General features: G+C 45.9%; 2 protein-coding genes across 5 annotated transcripts in view; both read left to right on the top strand.

The window, feature by feature from the left end:
• The window catches only part of LOC141106792 (uncharacterized), a 62,431-nt gene that overhangs the window by 23,305 nt on the left and 19,934 nt on the right, over positions 1-19,192 (top strand). The window lies entirely within an intron of this gene.
• LOC141104703 (uncharacterized) lies at positions 1,531-17,885 on the top strand. 4 transcript variants are annotated; one of them, XM_073594385.1, is made up of 6 exons: positions 1,531-1,673; positions 3,511-3,590; positions 3,707-3,804; positions 3,925-4,074; positions 4,181-4,313; positions 4,942-17,885. In XM_073594385.1, the coding sequence occupies exons 2-6, from the start codon at positions 3,557-3,559 to the stop codon at positions 6,357-6,359; spliced, it is 1,833 nt and encodes a 610-aa protein (XP_073450486.1). In that variant the 5' UTR covers positions 1,531-1,673; positions 3,511-3,556; the 3' UTR covers positions 6,360-17,885. The 4 variants fall into 4 exon arrangements, with proteins under 4 accessions (XP_073450486.1, XP_073450485.1, XP_073450484.1 ...); XM_073594384.1 differs by having other exon boundaries at positions 1,533-1,673; positions 3,508-3,590; positions 4,942-17,884; XM_073594383.1 differs by having other exon boundaries at positions 1,560-1,673; positions 3,483-3,590; positions 4,942-17,884.

Here is a 19,192-nt window from a genome sequence, read left to right as displayed (position 1 = left end):
GCTTTGAGCGGCTACCTCAAAGACCCCTCCCAATGTTGCGGGCATGTGGCCTGGTACGGTTCAGGAGGGGGGGTGCTCTCTCATCCCCCCCTCTTTTACTGCGGCCTGCCAGGGTGCGTGCTCGGATAAGGGTCTGGTATGGATTTTGAGGGGGACCCCCATGCCATTTTTTTTTTAATTTTGGCGCGGGGGTTCCCCTTAATATTCATACCAAACCTGAAGGGCCTGGTATGGAATTAAGGGGGACCCCCACACCATTTTTTTTTTTAATTTTGGTTCGGGGTTCCCCTGTGGGGAATTCCCATGCCGTTTTTATCAATGTACTTTTATGTGTAAATTTAAAGGAATATTACACTTTTATTGTTTGACTTTATTAAAATCACTTCTCCCGAAAAACTGCCGTTTTTAAATCTTCTTTTTGCATTGATACATGCCCCCTGGGGCAGGACCCAGGTCCCGAAACACTTTTTATGACAATACCATGCATATAAGCCATGAGTTCGACTCGAAATCGAAGCTCATCCCTACTAGTTAAGTTGCATGGTAAATCTTGTTTTGGGCTCCTTCTGTAATCAAGGGTGCAGAGATTGTATGTTTGACTTGCTCTGCTCAGGATTTCCCAGGCTGGGAGTTTGATTAGTTCCCCCTGTCTCTAGAACAGGGGTCTCCAAACTTTTTGAGCAAAGGGACAATTTACTGTCCTTTGTGCTTTAGGGGGGCAAGACTGTGGCCAGTGGGAGCAGAAAATGCCTAGGCATCAGTGAATGAAAATGATGATCCATCACTGGTGTCAGTTGGAGGAGTAGTGCCCCAAGGATAGATAGATAGATAGATAGATAGATAGATAGATAGATAGATAGATAGATAGATAGATAGATAGATAGACCAGATAAAGGCAAGCAAAGGGCCACATCCAGCCCTCAGGCCACAGATTGGAGACCCCTGCTCTAGAATAAACTTCTAGAGCAGGGTTCTTCAAACTTTATAACCAAAGGGCCAGTTTACTGTTCTTCAAACTTTAAGGGGGCTGAACAGGGGCCAGTGGGAGGAGAAAATATCCTGGTATCAGTGGGAATATGTGGGATAGGTGTTCTATCCTCGATGTTAGGGGGGAGGAACAATAGGCTGAGAGTTTGATTGGTCCCCCCTGCCTCTAGAAGAAGCTTCTAGAGCAGGGGTCTCCAAACTTTCTAACCAAAAGGCCAATTTACTGTTCTTTAAACTCTAAAGGGGGTCGAACAGTGGCCAGTGGGAGTAGAAAATGTCCTGGTATTAGATGTTCTATCCTTGTTGTATTACGTGGAGGAATGGTGCCCCATCTTTGGTGTCAGTGGGAGAAATAGTGTCCCATTATTGGTGTACGTGGTAGGAATAGTTGCCCATCATTTTATTTTTTGACATAAGGTGTAATCTGTGTGTGTTATTATCGAAGTAACCTGTTAGAAGAATGGACCACGTGGCAAAGGGCAGAAATGAAGGAACTGAACGTAGACTGCAGTATTTATATTCAACACAAGGTGGTGATCTGTATCGGTATTTTCAGTGGAACACAACAACAGGAAGTGATGTAAGGTACAGACCGGAAGTGATGTAAGAGTATAAATAGGAAGCTTCACGTGAGAGGTGAGTCGGGAGGAAGTAGAGAGGAGACATTGCTGGAACCGGCAGCAGAGGTAATAAGATGTTATTTTCTATTTACATCCAGACTCGGGTTTCCACCAGTCGGTGTCTTGAATCATATGCCTGGTTTTTTTACTGATTGAAACCCAGGCACATTACTAAGTCCAGACCAGGGACAGACCAGTTGGGCGGGGGGCATTAGCATACTTGCCACTGTAGCGACAGCAGTAGTGTCCTTGCTTCTAGATAAATACATTGTACCTGAGCAGTGTTGGGAATCCGAGGCTACTATTACAGGGGAGTCTGCAGCCCGATCACAGCTGACAGATATACATACTCCACACTCCTCTCCTGTACATACTGCCCACTGTCATACCCTCCACACTCCTCTCCTGTACATACTGCCCACTGTCATACCCTCCACACTCCTCTCCTGTACATACTGCCCACTGTCATACCCGCCACACTCCTCTCCTGTACATACTGCCCACTGTCATACCCTCCACACTCCTCTCCTGTACATACTGCCCACTGTCATACCCTCCACACTCCTCTCCTGTATATACTGCCCACTGTCATACCCTCCACACTCCTCTCCTGTATATACTGCCCACTGTCATACCCTCCACACTCCTCTCCTGTATATACTGCCCACTGTCATACCCTCCACACTCCTCTCCTGTATATACTGCCCACTGTCATACCCTCCACACTCCTCTCCTGTATATACTGCCCACTGTCATACCCTCCACACTCCTCTCCTGTACATACTGCCCACTGTCATACCCTCCACACTCCTCTCCTGTACATACTGCCCACTGTCATACCCTCCACACTCCTCTCCTGTATATACTGCCCACTGTCATACCCTCCACACTCCTCTCCTGTATATACTGCCCACTGTCATACCCTCCACACTCCTCTCCTGTACATACTGCCCACTGTCATACCCTCCACACTCCTCTCCTGTATATACTGCCCACTGTCATACCCTCCACACTCCTCTCCTGTATATACTGCCCACTGTCATACCCTCCACACTCCTCTCCTGTACATACTGCCCACTGTCATACCCTCCACACTCCTCTCCTGTACATACTGCCCACTGTCATACCCTCCACACTCCTCTCCTGTACATACTGCCCACTGTCATACCCTCCACACTCCTCTCCTGTACATACTGCCCACTGTCATACCCTCCACACTCCTCTCCTGTATATACTGCCCACTGTCATACCCTCCACACTCCTCTCCTGTACATACTGCCCACTGTCATACCCTCCACACTCCTCTCCTGTACATACTGCCCACTGTCATACCCTCCACACGCCTCCTCCTGTACATACCGCCCACTGTCATACCCTCCACACTCCTCTCCTGTACATACTGCCCACTGTCATACCCTCCACACTCCTCTCCTGTACATACTGCCCACTGTCATACCCTCCACACTCCTCTCCTGTACATACTGCCCACTGTCATACCCTCCACACTCCTCTCCTGCAGATTCAGATGTAAAGGTAAACTCTGGACTTAGATGTAAAGGGAGACTCTTGGGATTAACTCCATATGTTTAGAAATGTTATTTAATCAAAAAAATATATATGTATAGTGTATTCTACATAAAAAAATGCTGAACATTGCCTTGCACAGAGGTCATGAATTTAATGTACTACACAAATAAAAAATTACTGCCCGCTGTCATACCCTCCACACCCACACCACCTCCAAAATTGTTGGGGTTTGGCTTGACAAAAAAAGGTTGCAACCCTAATCCAGACCCCTCCTCCTCATTATGTCCTCTTCCTCCATGAGATTTACACCCAGTAACCCCCTGTCATGTCCGTCTTCTTCCTCCATAGTCACTGTGATGTCTTTTACCTTCAGTAGATTATAATACAGTTGAAGTATTTAGAAAGACCTCTACAAGGACGTCATGATGGACAATCAGCCGCCCCTCACATCACCGGGTAAGAGGAGACTTTATTGTAAAGGAGAGACCAGTACGGAGGGTCCACCTAGATCCCCCATCATCTGATAAACACATAGAAACAATGTATTCAGTCAGTGTGTGTGTTTCCTACAGATGGATCCAGTAATGGGAACCCACCAGAGAGATGTCCCCGTCCTCTGTATTCCCGGGATTCTACACAGGAAGGTCACACCATCCCTCACCATCATCAGGTAGGTGGGACTGAGCATGAAGATTTAAATAACGATTCCAAGCTCTGACAGGACGTTCTTTTATGTAATCTCTTTTTCCTTTTAACAAGTATACTGTACTCTGTCATCTTTGAGGTTTAGATGGAAGAACGGAAAGACATTAAAGTTGAGGTTAAAGAGGAAGGAGAAGAGAGTTTGGTGAGTGGAGATCAGCAGTTGTTGGAGGAGGGAGGTCATCTGTATTCCCGGGATTCCACACAAGAAGATCACACTTATAAAGAGAATCATCAGGTAGATGGGACTGGACTTGAAAATACTGCAATTCTCTGAGTAGATATTCTTTGATGTAATTTCTTGTTCTTTTTTCTAAATTCATTCCATCCTCTTTGGGGTTTAGGGTGAAGAACTGAAAGATATCAAAGTTGAGGTTAAAGAGGAAGAAGAAGAGAGGTTGGTGAGTGGAGATCAGCAGTCTATGGAGGAGGGGGAGATGATGAAAGAAGAAGAACCTTCTCTAAATACGGACACAAGTAAGTAACAAATACATACAAAAACAGTTTTATATTTTTCACTCCAAGGGAGAAAAAGGAAGCTGAGGACACTGATATAAAGGGGGGGCTATGATGTGGAAGGGGAGAAGAGGGAACTGATTTAAAGGGTGGGGGTCTGTGATGTAAAGGGGATAGTGATGTGCAGGGTGGGGGACTGGGGACACTAATGCAAAGGGGGGCTGAGGACGCTGATGTAAGGGGGGGGTCTATGGTGTAAAGGGGATTGTGATGTGAAGGGGGGGGCTGAGGACACTGATGTAAAGAGGGGACTGTGATGTAAAGGGGGCTAGTATGTGAAGGACAGGCTGAAGACACTCATGTAGAGGGGGGACTTTGACGTAAAAGGGGACTGTGATGTGATTCAGATCTCTGCTGGAAGAAAACTGTCTGATTGGACCTCTGTGAACTTTATTTCAAGACCCCCCCCCCCCCCCCCCCCGTGTATTGTATCCTCTATCTGGTTTGTATTCATAGTTTGGTGTAATGGTTGCACCCAATTCAATGCTGGAGCTCCGAGACTTCTTAGTGGTGGACCAACATATATGACTCCTGAATGTGAGACTCGAAAAATATTTTTAATTCTTATTCAATATGTGTTTTCTTACAGATGGACGCTTTCTTCTGAATTCCTCAGAGGGAGATCCAATATTTTCTCCAGATTTCAAGACAGAAGTTGATGAAATCACACAATGTTCTCCAGGAGAAGATCCCATTACTCCAACCGCACATCACAGACCTTACCATCTGGAGGGATCAATGGATCCTTCTAATCCTGAGGAACCTTCTGATAAATCCCATACTATGACTTCAGATGTCCATCTAAGATCAATAGATCCTTCTAATCCTGAGGAACCTTCTGATAAATCCCATACTATGACTTCAGATGTCCATCTAAGATCAATGGATCCTTCTAATCCTGAGGAACCTTCTGATAAATCCCATACTATGACTTCAGATGTCCATCTAAGATCAATAGATCCTTCTAATCCTGAGGAACCTTCTGATAAATCCCATACTATGACTTCAGATGTCCATCTAAGATCAATAGATCCTTCTAATCCTGAGGAACCTTCTGATAAATCCCAAAATATGACTTCGGATGTCCATCTAAGATCTTACAGTGCCGATCAACCAACCCATCCATCCAATCCCGAGGCGTCTCCTGTAGGTGATGGAGGTCACACAGGAGAGAGGTCATCTTTGGATTTCAAAAAATCTCACACTAAAAACAGAGCACAATGGAACAGTCCCTCAGATGAACGTCCTTTTTCATGTTCAGAGTGTGGGAAATGTTTCATTAGGATTAGACACCTTCAGGCACATCAGAAAACTCACACGGGTGAGCGTCCTTTTTCATGTTCGCAATGTGGGAAATGTTTCACTGGCAAAGGAACACTTAACAGACACCAGAGAATCCACACAGGGGAGCGTCCTTTTCCATGTTCAGAGTGCGGGAAATGTTTTATTCAGAATTGGGAACTTCTCATACACCAGAGAAGTCACACGAGCGAGTATCCTTTTTTATGTTCGGAGTGCGGGAAATGTTTCACTTCGCAAAAAGTCCTAGTTAGACACCGCAGAGTTCATACCGGTGAGCGCCCTTATTCATGTTCAGAGTGTGGGAAATTTTTCACTGGCAAAGGAACACTTAATAGACACCAGAGAATCCACACAGGGGAGCGTCCTTTTCCATGTCCAGAGTGTGGGAAATGCTTCACTTCGCAACAAGTCCTAGTTAGACATCACAGAGTTCATACCGGTGAGCGCCCTTATTCATGTTCAGAGTGCGGGAAATGTTTCACTCAGAAAGGAGAGCGTGATGAACACCAGAGAAGTCACACAGGCGAGCGTCCTTTTTCATGCTCAGAGTGCGGGAAAGGGTTTTTTAGGATACAGCGCCTTCATTCGCACGAGAGAATTCACAAGGGCGAGCGTCCTTTTCCATGTTCAGAGTGTGGGAAAAGTTTTGAAAACCAAATGCATCTATTCAGACATCAGAAAATTCACACCAAATGTTGCTCTTGACCAGGGGTCTCCAAACCTTCTAAGCAAGCGGCCAGTTTATGGTCCTTCAGGCTTTGGGGGGCCGGACTGTGACCAGTGAGAGCAGAAAATGCTCCATCATTGGTATTAATGGGATGAATAATGCCCTATTTATGGTGTCATTGGGAGGAATAGTGCCCCAAGGGCCAGATAAAGGCAAGTAAAGGGCCACATCTGGTCCCTGGGCCGCAGTTTGGAGACCACTGCTCTTGAGTGCTGTATGGTGGCATTTAACAGGAGAAGACATTCAATACATGGGACAACTGTGGTATGGAGTAAATAATCTCTTACTGGCTTCTTGTGTTTCTTGGAGACCTCGGTGATGAGCTCCAAGTGCTGAGATTCCTGTTCCCGGCCACATTGGGTTGTCCTCATGTCTATTACTCCATTCTGTACAATGTCCAGTAGGAAGAAGTTCCAGTAGGAAGAGGAGACAAGGCTTGGCAGCGGGAACGGGATGGCCGTCTGAAGCCTCAGTTGCGCTCCTCCCGGAGACTTCAAACAACTCTTCAACGCCCTCGTCCGTCTCATCTTACTCCTGCTGGGAGATTACAGCACCGAGCACCATGGAGGACCGCAAGAAAACCAAAGCTCCGGAACCCTGCAGGCCCAGGCCTTCAGAATGTGGCATCGGACACACTTTTTAAAGTGCTCTGAATGCCAATCAAAGCCCCTGTTGCGAAATAAAATGGTTTCCTTACAGTCCTGTTCATAAGTTGCCTTTTTGTTTTGATTCAAGATTTGTTTCGTTGTCTAATAATCAAATATTCCAGTTTTTGTAAAATAAACAAGAAAGTTCAACACTCTTCGATGTTCTTTTCTGAGTCCATTTCTTTTTAGAAGTTGTAGCACCCTACTAGTTAGGTTGCACAGTAAATCTCGTTTTGGGCTCCTGTAATCAAGTGAACAGAGATTGTTTGGTTTGCTCTGCTCAGGATTTCCCAGGCTGGGAGTTTGATTGGTTCCCCTTGCCTCTAGAACAGGGGTCTCCAAACTTTTTGAGCAAAAGGGCCAATTTACTGTCCTTCGGGCTTTAGGGGGCAAGACTGTGGCCTGTGGGAGCAGAAAATGCCTAGGCATCAGTGAATGAAAATGATGCCCCATCATTGGTGTCAGTTGGAGGATTAGCGCCCCAAGGGCCAGATAAAGGCACGCAAAGGGCCACATCCAGTCCTTGGGCCACAGTTTGGAGCCCTCTGCTCTAGAAGAAACTTCTAGAGCAGGGGTCTTCAAACTTTCTAACCAAAGGGCCAGTTTACTGCTCTTCCAACTTTAAGGGGGCAGAACAGGGGCCAGTGGGAGAAGAAAATATCTTGGTATCAGTGGGAATATGTGGCATAGGTGTTTGTTAGAGAGAGGAACAGTGCCCCATCATTAGTGTTAGTGGGAGGTATAGTGCCCCAAGGGCCAGATAAAGGTAAGCAAAGGGCCACATCCAGCCCCTGGGCTGCAGTTTGGAGACCACTGACAACTGTATGGTGGCATTTAACAGGAGAAGGCATTCAACACATAGGACAACTGTGGTATGGAGTAAAAAAATCAGGTCTCTGAGTCTCTTACTAGCTTTTTGTGTTTCTTGGAGACCTCGGTGATGAGCTCTGACTGCTGAAATTCCTGTCCCCGCCCACACTGGGTTGTCCTCATGTCTATTACTCCATTCTGCACAATGTCCAGTAGAAAGAAGTTCCAGTAGGAAGAGGAGGCAAGGCTTGGCAGTAGAACAGGATGGCCGCCTGAAGCCTCAGTTGCGCTCCGCCCAGAGACTTCAAACAACGGTTCAGCGCCCTCGTCCATCTCATCTTACTCCTGCTGGGAGATTACAGTGCTGAGCACCATGGAGGACCTCAAGAAAACCAAAGCCCCGGAACCCTGCAGGCCCAGGCCTTCAGAATGTGGCTTTGGACACGCTTTTTAAAGTGCTCTGAATGCCAATCAAAGCTCCTGTAGCTAAATAAAATGGTTTCCTTACAGTCGAAGTTGTGTTTGTTTTGATTCAAGATATGTTTCATTGTATAATAATCAAATATTCCAGTTTTTGTAAAATGAACAAGAAAGTTCTACACTCTTCGATATTCTTTTCTGAGTCTGTGAAGGGTAGATAATAATAATAGTAATCTGAAAATGTCTATTTTCTTATGTGCATACATATTTTTCTCCTTACTCATTATATAAGTATACAGATTTGCTCTGTTCCTATATTTTCTCAAGATGGCGATTACCCCCTACCTCCCACACATCAGAAGAACGCGGAACTGGAGATAAGAACAAAGAGAGCCAAACCTCGTTATGAAAATTATCCATCTTCTTTTCTATCTTGACCAATGAGATGTACCTATTAGACTGACATAGCAATGACGTATTTGTGTGTATAAAACATTAACACCGCCTTGAATAAATTAGAAGTGTAACAGTAACGAAACTGAGCGTGTCTCAGTGTGTTTACTTTTATATGCATGCATATCAACACTTTTCAAATTAGAGACAGCAGCAGATAACCTTGAGCTCGATTGGAGCTCTTAATCATTTCCATAACAGATGGTGCCGAAACCCGGGATCTCAGGCTACGGTCGAAGTTATACCGCGACAAGCATTCGGGCGTTAACTGATTAATGAGAGTGGGGTTTGCGCAGCCCTAACAGTACCGGTGAGTTGATTGATATTCTTACCACTGTACGACTCTCTTATCTTTCGGTTGACGGCTGGATTCTGTCGGTATGCTGAGACTGTCTTAGAGGCAGGTATTTCCTCGCCTGAGGTTGTTTAACGAACCTGCTGATGGGTTTCTGCTGACTGTATTTTTTTGTTCACTGTCTGTCATTCTTTGGGTTACGAAACTCAGCAGTCTAAAAGTGCTACATGCGTGAATGTATGGTCTCATCTCCAGACGAGCTGTCGGCCTCTGGGATGAGATAGTTTCCTTGTAGCAGTCGTTTATAGACGGGTGTACTCTAGGTTCAAGGAACCTTTGAGGGTTATCTCAGCTGCGGGCTTTGCAGTCTGAAAGCGTTACAGAGGACTCACCCCAAGAAGAGTTGTCGGCCTCTTGGTGTAGAGCTGTAGAAAAACGTCTATAAACGGGTTTATTTTTGCAGGGTGGTCTGCCCTTGCGTTTATCTTAGCCTGCTGAGGCTTTACGGTTCAGAGAGTGGCAGGTGTAATGTCCTGTCCTGAGTGTATTTGTGGTTTATTGTTTGATATACACGAGAGGGGGAGGGGGGCTGCCCGGGGGATCTGTTGGGTCGCGGGCCGTTGCTCCTCACTACCCCTGATGTGTTTGTTCTTGTTCTGAGATTAACTGTACATTAGTCTTATGTGCCCACACCGAAGGAATTTGCTGATAAGAACGCTGAGAAAAATATTAACTCCTTGGTTGTATGTATTCCCCTCTCAAGCCGTTAGCCGAGAAACAGAAAGTGATATTGTAATGAAAGTGATATTGTAAAGAAGGAGAGAAGAAGATGTTGAAATAGTTAACAAAGTTGAAAGAAGTGACGAAAGTTATGTTGCTGAAGAGACAGGGAGAAAAATCCTGTGTGATAAAGAAAATTGGATAAAGGAAGTTAAGAAAGATGGCGATTGTATTATGTATGTATAGCTGATGATATGTTGGAACTTTAAACAAAGGAGGGGAGGGACAGCACTGCCCTCCGTCTAACAACCACTCCTTTCTCACCACCCAAGCACAACCCACTGTGACAACTCAGCCCGGCGGCCATCTTAGTGCACCCATGCCTTCACTTTCTACCCAGTCCAGTGCACTTCCTGCCGGCGGCCATCTTGGTACACCCAGTAAGCTTAAACAGCCTGTACCCAGCCCTCGCTGTTTTAAACCAAGATGGTTCATACCACACACCTGTCTTCCCCAATACGGGAGCATCACATTCCCAGGCCGGATATGTTAATGATGAAGAAGCATCTGAGTGGGAAGCCCGACAGCAGGCAGCAAGGCCACCCACTGATTTAACCCCCAATCCGGCTCCAGACTCTCAGTTCCGAGAGGATCTCAAACACATGCTGGCAACCGTAAAGAACAGTGCCTCTTGTCAGCCCCCGCCCCAACAACAGTCTCGGTTACCAGAAGGGGCACCAGTGATGTATGTCGCTTTTACTCTATCACAAGCAGCGGCCTTAGTGACAAGTCTGCCTGACCCAGAGAAGCAGCCAATTCCCTTCTACCACAGGATAGTGCAGATACAAGAAACTTACTCAGCTGCCTGGAGAGACTTGATCAGCCTATGCCAAATCAAAGCAGGATATGTCTTTTGGCCAGTCATGCAGATGGCCTTCAATGATGCCTGCCTGACAAGTGCCACTTCCTACACCTCAGGCGTGGAGTTCTGTGCACAACTCCACGACTGGGCAAAGGAGAAGTTGACGGATCAGAAGACCACAATCCAAGATATTACCCAAGATAAAGGGTAGTGTGTGAAGAAGTATCATGCTAGACTCATAAAGACACACACACACATGTTATCAACTGCTTTTGTTTCAGGGCTCAGAGAGGATATCAGAAAAGGCCTGATGGTGGCCCGCCCTGAATACCATTCAATGAAAATGTCTGATTTATTGTTGGTGGCCAGAGGTATAGAAAATCAAAAAGGTAAAAAACCAACGCCCCTCATGGTAACCCATGATGAAGATCCCGCCTACACTCGTCCACCACCACTGCCCAATACCAGGGTAAGGATCACCTGTTACAACTGTGGGAAACGGGGTCACATAAGGAAAGAATGCAGAGCCCCAAGATGTCCCAGACGAAAAACCTACCACTTTCCTCATTGACAGGGGTGCAGCCAAAAGTGTGTTGAGAGCGGTGAACCTGCCTAATAATTCTTTCCTTTCCACTTCCTGATTTGCTTGCCAGATTTGTGGTGTCCTCTACATGTCCCTTGAATCTACTAGGAGCTGATGTGTTGTCCAGACTACAGGCCTCAATCAGGACACGCCTGAAGGGGGGTGAAGTTACATACTCCCCTATCTTTAGAAGACTCATCTGCTTTGTGTTCTCTGCCTCTCCTGATGACACTTAATGAAGAAAAAAAAAAAAAAAAAAAAAACTTCAAGTTCAATACTGCAGGAAGTACTTGACAGAATCCCTGCGTGCCTATGGTCCACAGGACCGGGAGACAACGGTAACTAAAAGGTGCCACCAGTTTCAGTCAAGCTAAAAGAGGGCGCTTCATTGCCCCGGAAACCACAATAACCCCAAGAAGAGAATCCTAAAAAGAGAACCAGGTACCTACTGTGGATGCCTTTGACTGCAAAATACCTCACAGAGGTGGACCTTACAAACGTTTTCTTCAGTGTCCACCCTCACCCCTTCTGCTGGTACCTTTTCGCATTCATCCACGGAAAGAAACGGCAACATACCTAAACAGTTGTGCCACAAGGGGCACAGAACTTTCCAAGCCAGTTTGCAAAAGCTATGGCTATCATCCTTGACACATGACAAAAGGAACACCCGGAAGTGATTCTCTTCCAACATGTTGATGACCTTCTCTTTTGTGCAGCTGACTTACCCCCTCTTGAAGTCACCTCAGAAAGCCTGTTGTGCTATCTTGCCAACCAGGGCTGCAGAGCCTCAAAGCCCAAATTGCAGTGGTGCTCAACACCTGTCATTTTCCTTGGACTAATTTCCTAGTGCAGAGCATGGATTCCAGAAGCCTTCCTACTGATGCTCTGCAATCAGACCCTTCCAGATGTCTCCTGAAGAAATATCTAAAGTTTGAAACCCTTGAGTGCGCCACCCCCGGCGCTAGGGCTCCCAGCCTACGACAAAACGCTCAAGCTCTTTGTATCCGAACGTCTGGGACATGCTGCAGGTGTACTCACCCAATCACACGACATCAGCCTACGCCCCATAGGATATTATTCCTGTCGGCTGGATGCGGTAGCAAGAGGAGGCCTATTGTGTCTGCGAGCTGGATTTGCTACACAAGACTTGCTTGACAAAACCTTGAACTTGGTCCTCGGACACTGCCTCGTTCTGCTTGTTCCCCATGACATTGTTGCCATATTCAACCAAGATCCAGCCGAAACACTTGTCCACTACCAGACACTTGAGACTCCTGTGTTCCCTCCTACTGGACAGCATTACTCTATTAAGTTGTCAAACACTGAACCCTACCACCCTTCTTCCATTTCTCGAGGGGGGAAAGGAGGAGGAGGAGTAGAGTCTTGACTTGTTACCCCCGTGACCGCACAGGACACGCGGTCACCACTGAAAACACTGTTCTACAAGCTGAAGCCTTAACACCGGTGATGTCTACACAGGAGGCAGAGCTATAAGCACTTACTACAGCACGTAAATGGGCAGAGGGAAAAAGAGCCAACATTCATATGGACTCAAGATATGCTTTCAACATTGCCCATGATTATGGTGTTATCTAGAACAGAGGATTCCTGATGGCTGCAGGAACACCTGTGAAAACTTGATTGATGCCTTGCTTCTCACAACCCAAGTGACTATTCTGAGTAAAAGCACACTACAAACTGAACTCAAAGGAAGCTCGAGGCAATCATCGAGCCAATACAGCTGCCAAACAGACAGCTGGTGGTCCACGGGAAGTGGACAGCAGGGTGGTAGAAGAAGACCACCCCGTGCTTACCTTACAGACTTTCCCAGTGGACAGAGTTTATCTAAAAGAACTACAGGAAACAGCAAGTCCGGATAAGAAGGAAAGCTGGAAACGGAGAGGAACAACTCTCAGAAATGGACTATTCGAGTGCAACAAGAAGCCTTGTCTACCCAGGAGTATGTACCCAGCCGTGGTGCAATGGGCACATGGAGCTGCCCACTTGACAAAGACTTTTATGAACTCTCTTATCAACAAGTGTTGCACCAAGAGTTACTCCACTGACCGACAGCTTCTGCAGATCATGCATTATCTGCACCAAATGTAACCCAGAATGCACAGAAGAAGCACCTGGCAAAAGCCCTATACCCCATTCCAGAGGATGCAAATTGATCATTCTCAAGTGCCAAGAAGTGGCAGATTGGAATACGCCCTAGTGGAAGTGGTCATGACTGCCAGGACCACAGCTAAGAAATTACTGAGTGAGATAGTATGTAGATTTGGGGTCCCAGAGGTGATATTGAGAGATCAGGGACCAGCCCTAACAACAACCCTTACTAAAGAGATTTGGGCAGCACTGGGGGTTCAGTTGGCACTACACATCCCATACCACCCTCAAAGTAGCGGGAAGGTAGAAAGGATGAATGGGACACTAAAAACAGGATGTTAAAGATGGCCCAAGAGACTAACATGAGTTGGCCAGACAGTTAGCCCATTGCCCTGTTCAGTGTCAGACACACCCCCAGGGGAAACATGCCCTATCCCCTTATGAAATTTTGTTTGGTTCAGCTTCCAGACTTGGTTGTTACTTTCCACAACAGTTACAGTTACAGTCTGATGTGTTGACTAATTATGTAACCACATTATCACGAGAATTAACCTGAATGCATGTCCAGGTGTTTTCTTCCATTCCAGATCCTGAATTAGATACAGGAACACACCAACTACTGTCTGGAGATCCTTGAGCCAAGTTATGATGGTCCATTCCAAGTTTTGCTGACCACAGCCACCTCAGTCAAGTTGGCCAGGAAGAACACCTGAATGCACGCTTATCACTGCAGGAGAGCGTGTTTTCGGGTGCTGCATATCCTTTTTCTGTTTGATCTAGGGGGGAGGGGCCCAGGAGGTGGCCATCACAAAAATGATAACATAATTACGTTTTGGTGTAACTCTTCAGGTACACATGTGACCACCTTTACCTTAGATTACTGTGACATAGTACCTTGTCCGTTTGACCCTTCATGGTGATGCCATTGGTACAGTGATATCCCTGACGGTAAGGACATATATGTATGCCACACAGACAGTTACTGGGGACAGAGTTGTGGCTTCTGTGGGGGCCAGTGGGTTGGAACACAGGGCCAGACTGGGCGACCACAGAGTGCATTAGACAAAAAAGATGAAAATAGAAAGCCCCATATCCTAACCAAAGATACCCCTGATACATACACTGACCCAGCACACAGTCAGAGGAGGAAGCGAGCAGCTCTCTCCGGAAGCTTTGATCCTCATGTATACATACATGTCATAGGGGTTACAAGGGGGGTCCCTGATGAGTTTAAAGGCAGGGATCAGGTAAAAGCTGGTTTTGAGTCTTTGATCCCCATAACAACTGTCAGCAAGAATGTAGATTGAATTAACTACATGTCATGGTTATGCAATAGAGTTTGTCGATCAGCTTACCTGTCTCCATGTGTTCATCTCTAGAGACCAGCTGACCCTCACCTGACTGCTTTTGTAACCTCCCCTCTAAGCATGGCCCCACCCCAGGCCCTATCAGGGAACCCTATATTAACCTGTGCACTGCAAGCCAGCAGTGCTGATCAACCACTGTGTGTTAGCCTCTACGTGTACTTGCTATGTTTCCCTCATCTGATTTCTGTTACCGACTTTGGCCTGTTCCCGGCCATCCCTGTTTGCCTGTGACCCTGATGTTCCAGCCAGCTCCCTCCTTCCTCTGCTCCTGTAGTCTACCGTGAGCGTGAGCTGTGAGACCCTGGGGGCCGCGACCTGGAGCCAGACTGCAGCGCAGTCCATCCTCACCACTAGAGGCTCTGGTGAACACCTGCTGGCTCTTAGACTCCGCGCCCTGGGGAATCTATGTTCTAGCTCCCAGTGGGATCTGTGTCAGTGATCCAGTAAACCTGCTTCCTGAACCTCCCAGGGTACAATCCGCAGCAGTCAGTGCTAGGGTCCACTACCTTGCGGTGCATTCCTGATCCCAACGGTGTGCATCTGTCATCCAGCCTCTAGGTGACCTGACACTACACATATTATAACCAACAGAGATTCGTAAATTACACTAAAGACGCCCTCCAGGGAATTGCTGACCAGCTAGCCCCCACTTCCTACATGACATTCCAGGACCTGATGGCCTTAGACATGGTGTTAGCCGAGAAGGGGGGTGTCTGTAAAATGATAGAAAAAAACAGGAACTTGCTGCACATACATTCCTGATAATACTGGCCCAAATGGTAACGTTACTTTAGCTATAAAGAAATTAGAAGATCTGTCATTGGAGTTGAAGAACTCAGGTATCACAGACCCATGGGATCAATACTTTAGCTGGATGAGTGGGTGGCAGAAGGTGCTCGCCCAGATACGGGTAACGGTATTAATAATCCTGGATCTTTTAGCCCTGATTATATGCTGTATTCTACCTTTTGTAAAAAAGTTAATGAGCAAGGCTGTAGACAATAGCACACCTACATTTCTCCACCAAGAAGAAGAGGACCCCCTTATGATGGAAGATGACAAACCCTTCACTCCTCTACAATCACTCCCTGTCCATAATCTCACAATCCTATAGGGTTATAGGGATAGATAGCGCCTGACTGCACCTCTCCAGCTGTATCGAGGAGGGAAGTGAACAGTTGCTGCCCAATTCTATATACAGCCTAAAAGAGTTGCTGAGGAGAAGGGCCAGGCTAAAAAGTAGGACCTTTAGTATTAGGGACAGAAAAGAGAAAATAGTCATTTTAGGGGGGATTGTGAAGGAATGTGATGTAGATAATAATAATAGTAATCTGAAAATGTCTATTTTCTTATGTGCATACATATTTTTCTCCTTACTCATTATATAAGTATACAGATTTGCTCTGTTCCTATATTTTCTCAAGATGGCGATTACCCCCTACCTCCCACACACAGAAGAACGCGGAACTGGAGATAAGAACAAAGAGAGCCAAACCTCGTTATGAAAATTATCCATCTTCTTTTCTATCTTGACCAATGAGATGTACCTATTAGACTGACATAGCAATGACGTATTTGTGTGTATAAAACATTAACACCGCCTTGAATAAATTAGAAGTGTAACAGTAACGAAACTGAGCGTGTCTCAGTGTGTTTACTTTTATATGCATGCATATCAACACTTTTCAAATTAGAGACAGCAGCAGATAACCTTGAGCTCGATTGGAGCTCTTAATCATTTCCATAACAAGTCCATTTCTTCTTAGAAGTTGTAGCACCCTACTAGTTAGGTTGCACGGTAAATCTCGTTTTGGGCTCCTTCTGTAATCAAGGGAGTAGAGATTGTTTGATTTGGTCTGCTCAGGATTTCCCAGGCTGGGAGTTTGATTGGTTCCCCCTACCTCTAGAACAGGGGTCTCCAAACTTTTTGAGCAAAGGGCCAATTTACTGTCCTTCAGGCTTTAGGGGGGCAAGACTGTGGCCAGTGGGAGCAGCAAATGTCTAGTGAGTGAAACAGTGAGTGAAAATAGAGAACACACTCACATAGACGGCACCGTAGAACTAACCGGGGGGTAATACATGGCCAGGTATGGCAATACATGGAGGAATGAAATGGGCAATCATGACTATACAAAGACAGCAAGCAACAAACAACCAATGATAGCAATACCTAGGCAAGAACGTGAAAAAAACAATAACAAGAGCCCAGTCTACTATCTTTGTATTCTACTGGATGAAGAAATGATCTCTGAAGGTACATCAACCCCCAGTATGCAATCAGGACTTGTCCTTCACCAATGAACCTTTTTATAGATAGCCATTGACCGTTGAACGTCATCACTCTTCATTCGCTTGTCTACAGAAGGTGGTCCAGCCAATTTATAATGATCAATACATGTATATATTTTGACACTGATTATACAAGATGTGGTTTTGAGCCAAGAAAGATTAGTTTCATTGTATATTAATCAGATATTCCAGTCTTATAAAATAAACCAGAAAGTTCTACACACTTCGATATTCTTTTCTGACTCCATTTCATTTTAGAAGTTGTAGCACCCTCCTAGTTAGGTTGCTCTGTAAATTTCGTTTTTGGCTTCTTCTGTAATCGAGGGGGCAGAGATTGTTTGTTTGATTTGGTCTGCTCTGGGATTTCATAGGCTGAGAGTTTAATTGGTTCTCCCTGCCTCTAGAAGAGGCGTCTAGAGCAGGGGTCTCCAAACTTTCTAACCCAAAGGCCAATTTACTTTTCTTTAAACTTTGAGGGGGTCCAACAGTGGCCAGTGGGAGTAGAAAATGTCCTGGTATTAGCGGATGTGGGATAGATGTTCTATCCTTGTTGTGTTACGTGGAGGAATGGTGCCCCATCCTTGGTGTTGGTGGAAGGAATAGTGCCCCGTCTTTCGTGTCAGTGGGAGAAATAGTGTCCCATTATTGGTGTACGTGGGAGGAATAGTTCCCCATCATTTTATTTTTTTATTGTCTGGATTTGACGTGAGGTGTAATCTGTGTGTGTTATTATCGAAGTAACCTGTTCGAAGAATGGACCACGAGGCAAAGGGCAGAAATAAGGGATTGAACGTAGACTGCAGTATTTATATTCAACACAAGGTGGTGATTTCACGTATTGTCAGTGGAACGCAACAACAGGAAGTGATGTCAAGTACTGACAGGAAGTGATGTAAGAATATAAGTAGGAAATTCCAGGTGAGAGGTGAGTCGGTGGGAAGTAGAGAGGAGACAATGCTGGAACTGGCAGCAGAGGTAATAAAATATTATTTTCTATTTACATCCAGACTCGGGTTTCCACCAGTCGGTGTCTGTAATCACGTGCCTGGGTTTTATACTGCTTTATACTACTAAGCCCAGACCAGGGACAGACAAGCTGGGCTGTCTCCTATGTCTCCTAACTTTTGGTATGCTCTTACTGCTGCAACTCCACCCAAAAACTGAAACACTGCTATCTTTTTTTTCTTATGTATCTCTAATAATTGCTGGTATGTTATTTCTACGTAACTGTCTGTAGACCTGTCCACATTACAATGCTTTATTATCTCCCTTGTCTTACCCAAAATGATGGCCCGTTTAACTTTAGTGCCCTCTTGCTAGCCTGTTTCTGACTTAGGAATCTTGCCCTGTTAACCAGCCAAGCTTTAGTACCCCCTGAGTGATAATTGAAATCCATCCACCACCCCACCCCTATCAGTATAAATATAAGCTTCTCTTGGGGGAAGCATTTGTGGGGGGCACACATTTGCAACTGGGGCTCTTTCTCAAAGTGGGGCGATTTCTATAAGTGGAAGCACTTCTGACTCTGCACTTTAGCGAATGCACAAAGTGAAGGGACACAAGATAAACATTTTGAAAAACACCAGAGAGACATCAGGTGACCTTTTTTTACTCCCTCAGCTCTTTCTCCTTGTAACATGCACTCTCTACCACTCCTTTTGACAACTCTGTCCTCTATCCTAACTATCTCTCCTTCACCCCTCTTCTCCCCCTCACAGCATATATATAGATCACCCTCACTTCTGTCCTCTCCTTATTACTGCACCCACCAACTCCTGCTAATTCTAAATCCACACACACTAAAAATCTCCAAGACCCTGGGGCATGTTCCTTCATATAAATCGCACTCCCATATTACCTCCCTCACTCTCCTGCTTCTCCTAACCTCCGGAGATATATCCCCAAACCCTGGGCCTCCATCATTTAACTGTACCCCATCACCCTGCACCCTCTGGCAGCAGCCGCAATCAACACAATCTAGTTCCCATTTCTATTCTTCCCAAGACCAGACTCCCTGTCTCTTGTGCCCTTTGGAACTCCCGCTCTGTCTGCAAACAAACTCGCCTCTCTCCATGACCTCTTTATCGCCAACTCATTTAACCTACTCGCCATCACCGAAACCTGGCTCCACGAATCCGACACTGCGTCTTCTGCTGCCCTATCCCATGGTGGTCTTCTCTGGACTCACTCCCCCAGATCCAGCGGACGTAAGGGAGGAGGTGTCGGAATCCTTCTAGCCCCACATAGCACCTTTCA

Source organism: Aquarana catesbeiana, linkage group LG08 (assembly GCF_042186555.1).
Source record: "Aquarana catesbeiana isolate 2022-GZ linkage group LG08, ASM4218655v1, whole genome shotgun sequence".
Classification (NCBI taxonomy): Eukaryota; Metazoa; Chordata; class Amphibia; order Anura; family Ranidae; genus Aquarana; species Aquarana catesbeiana.
The sequence above is the reverse complement of the archived record's forward strand: the minus strand, read 5'-3'. Positions and strand labels throughout refer to the sequence as shown.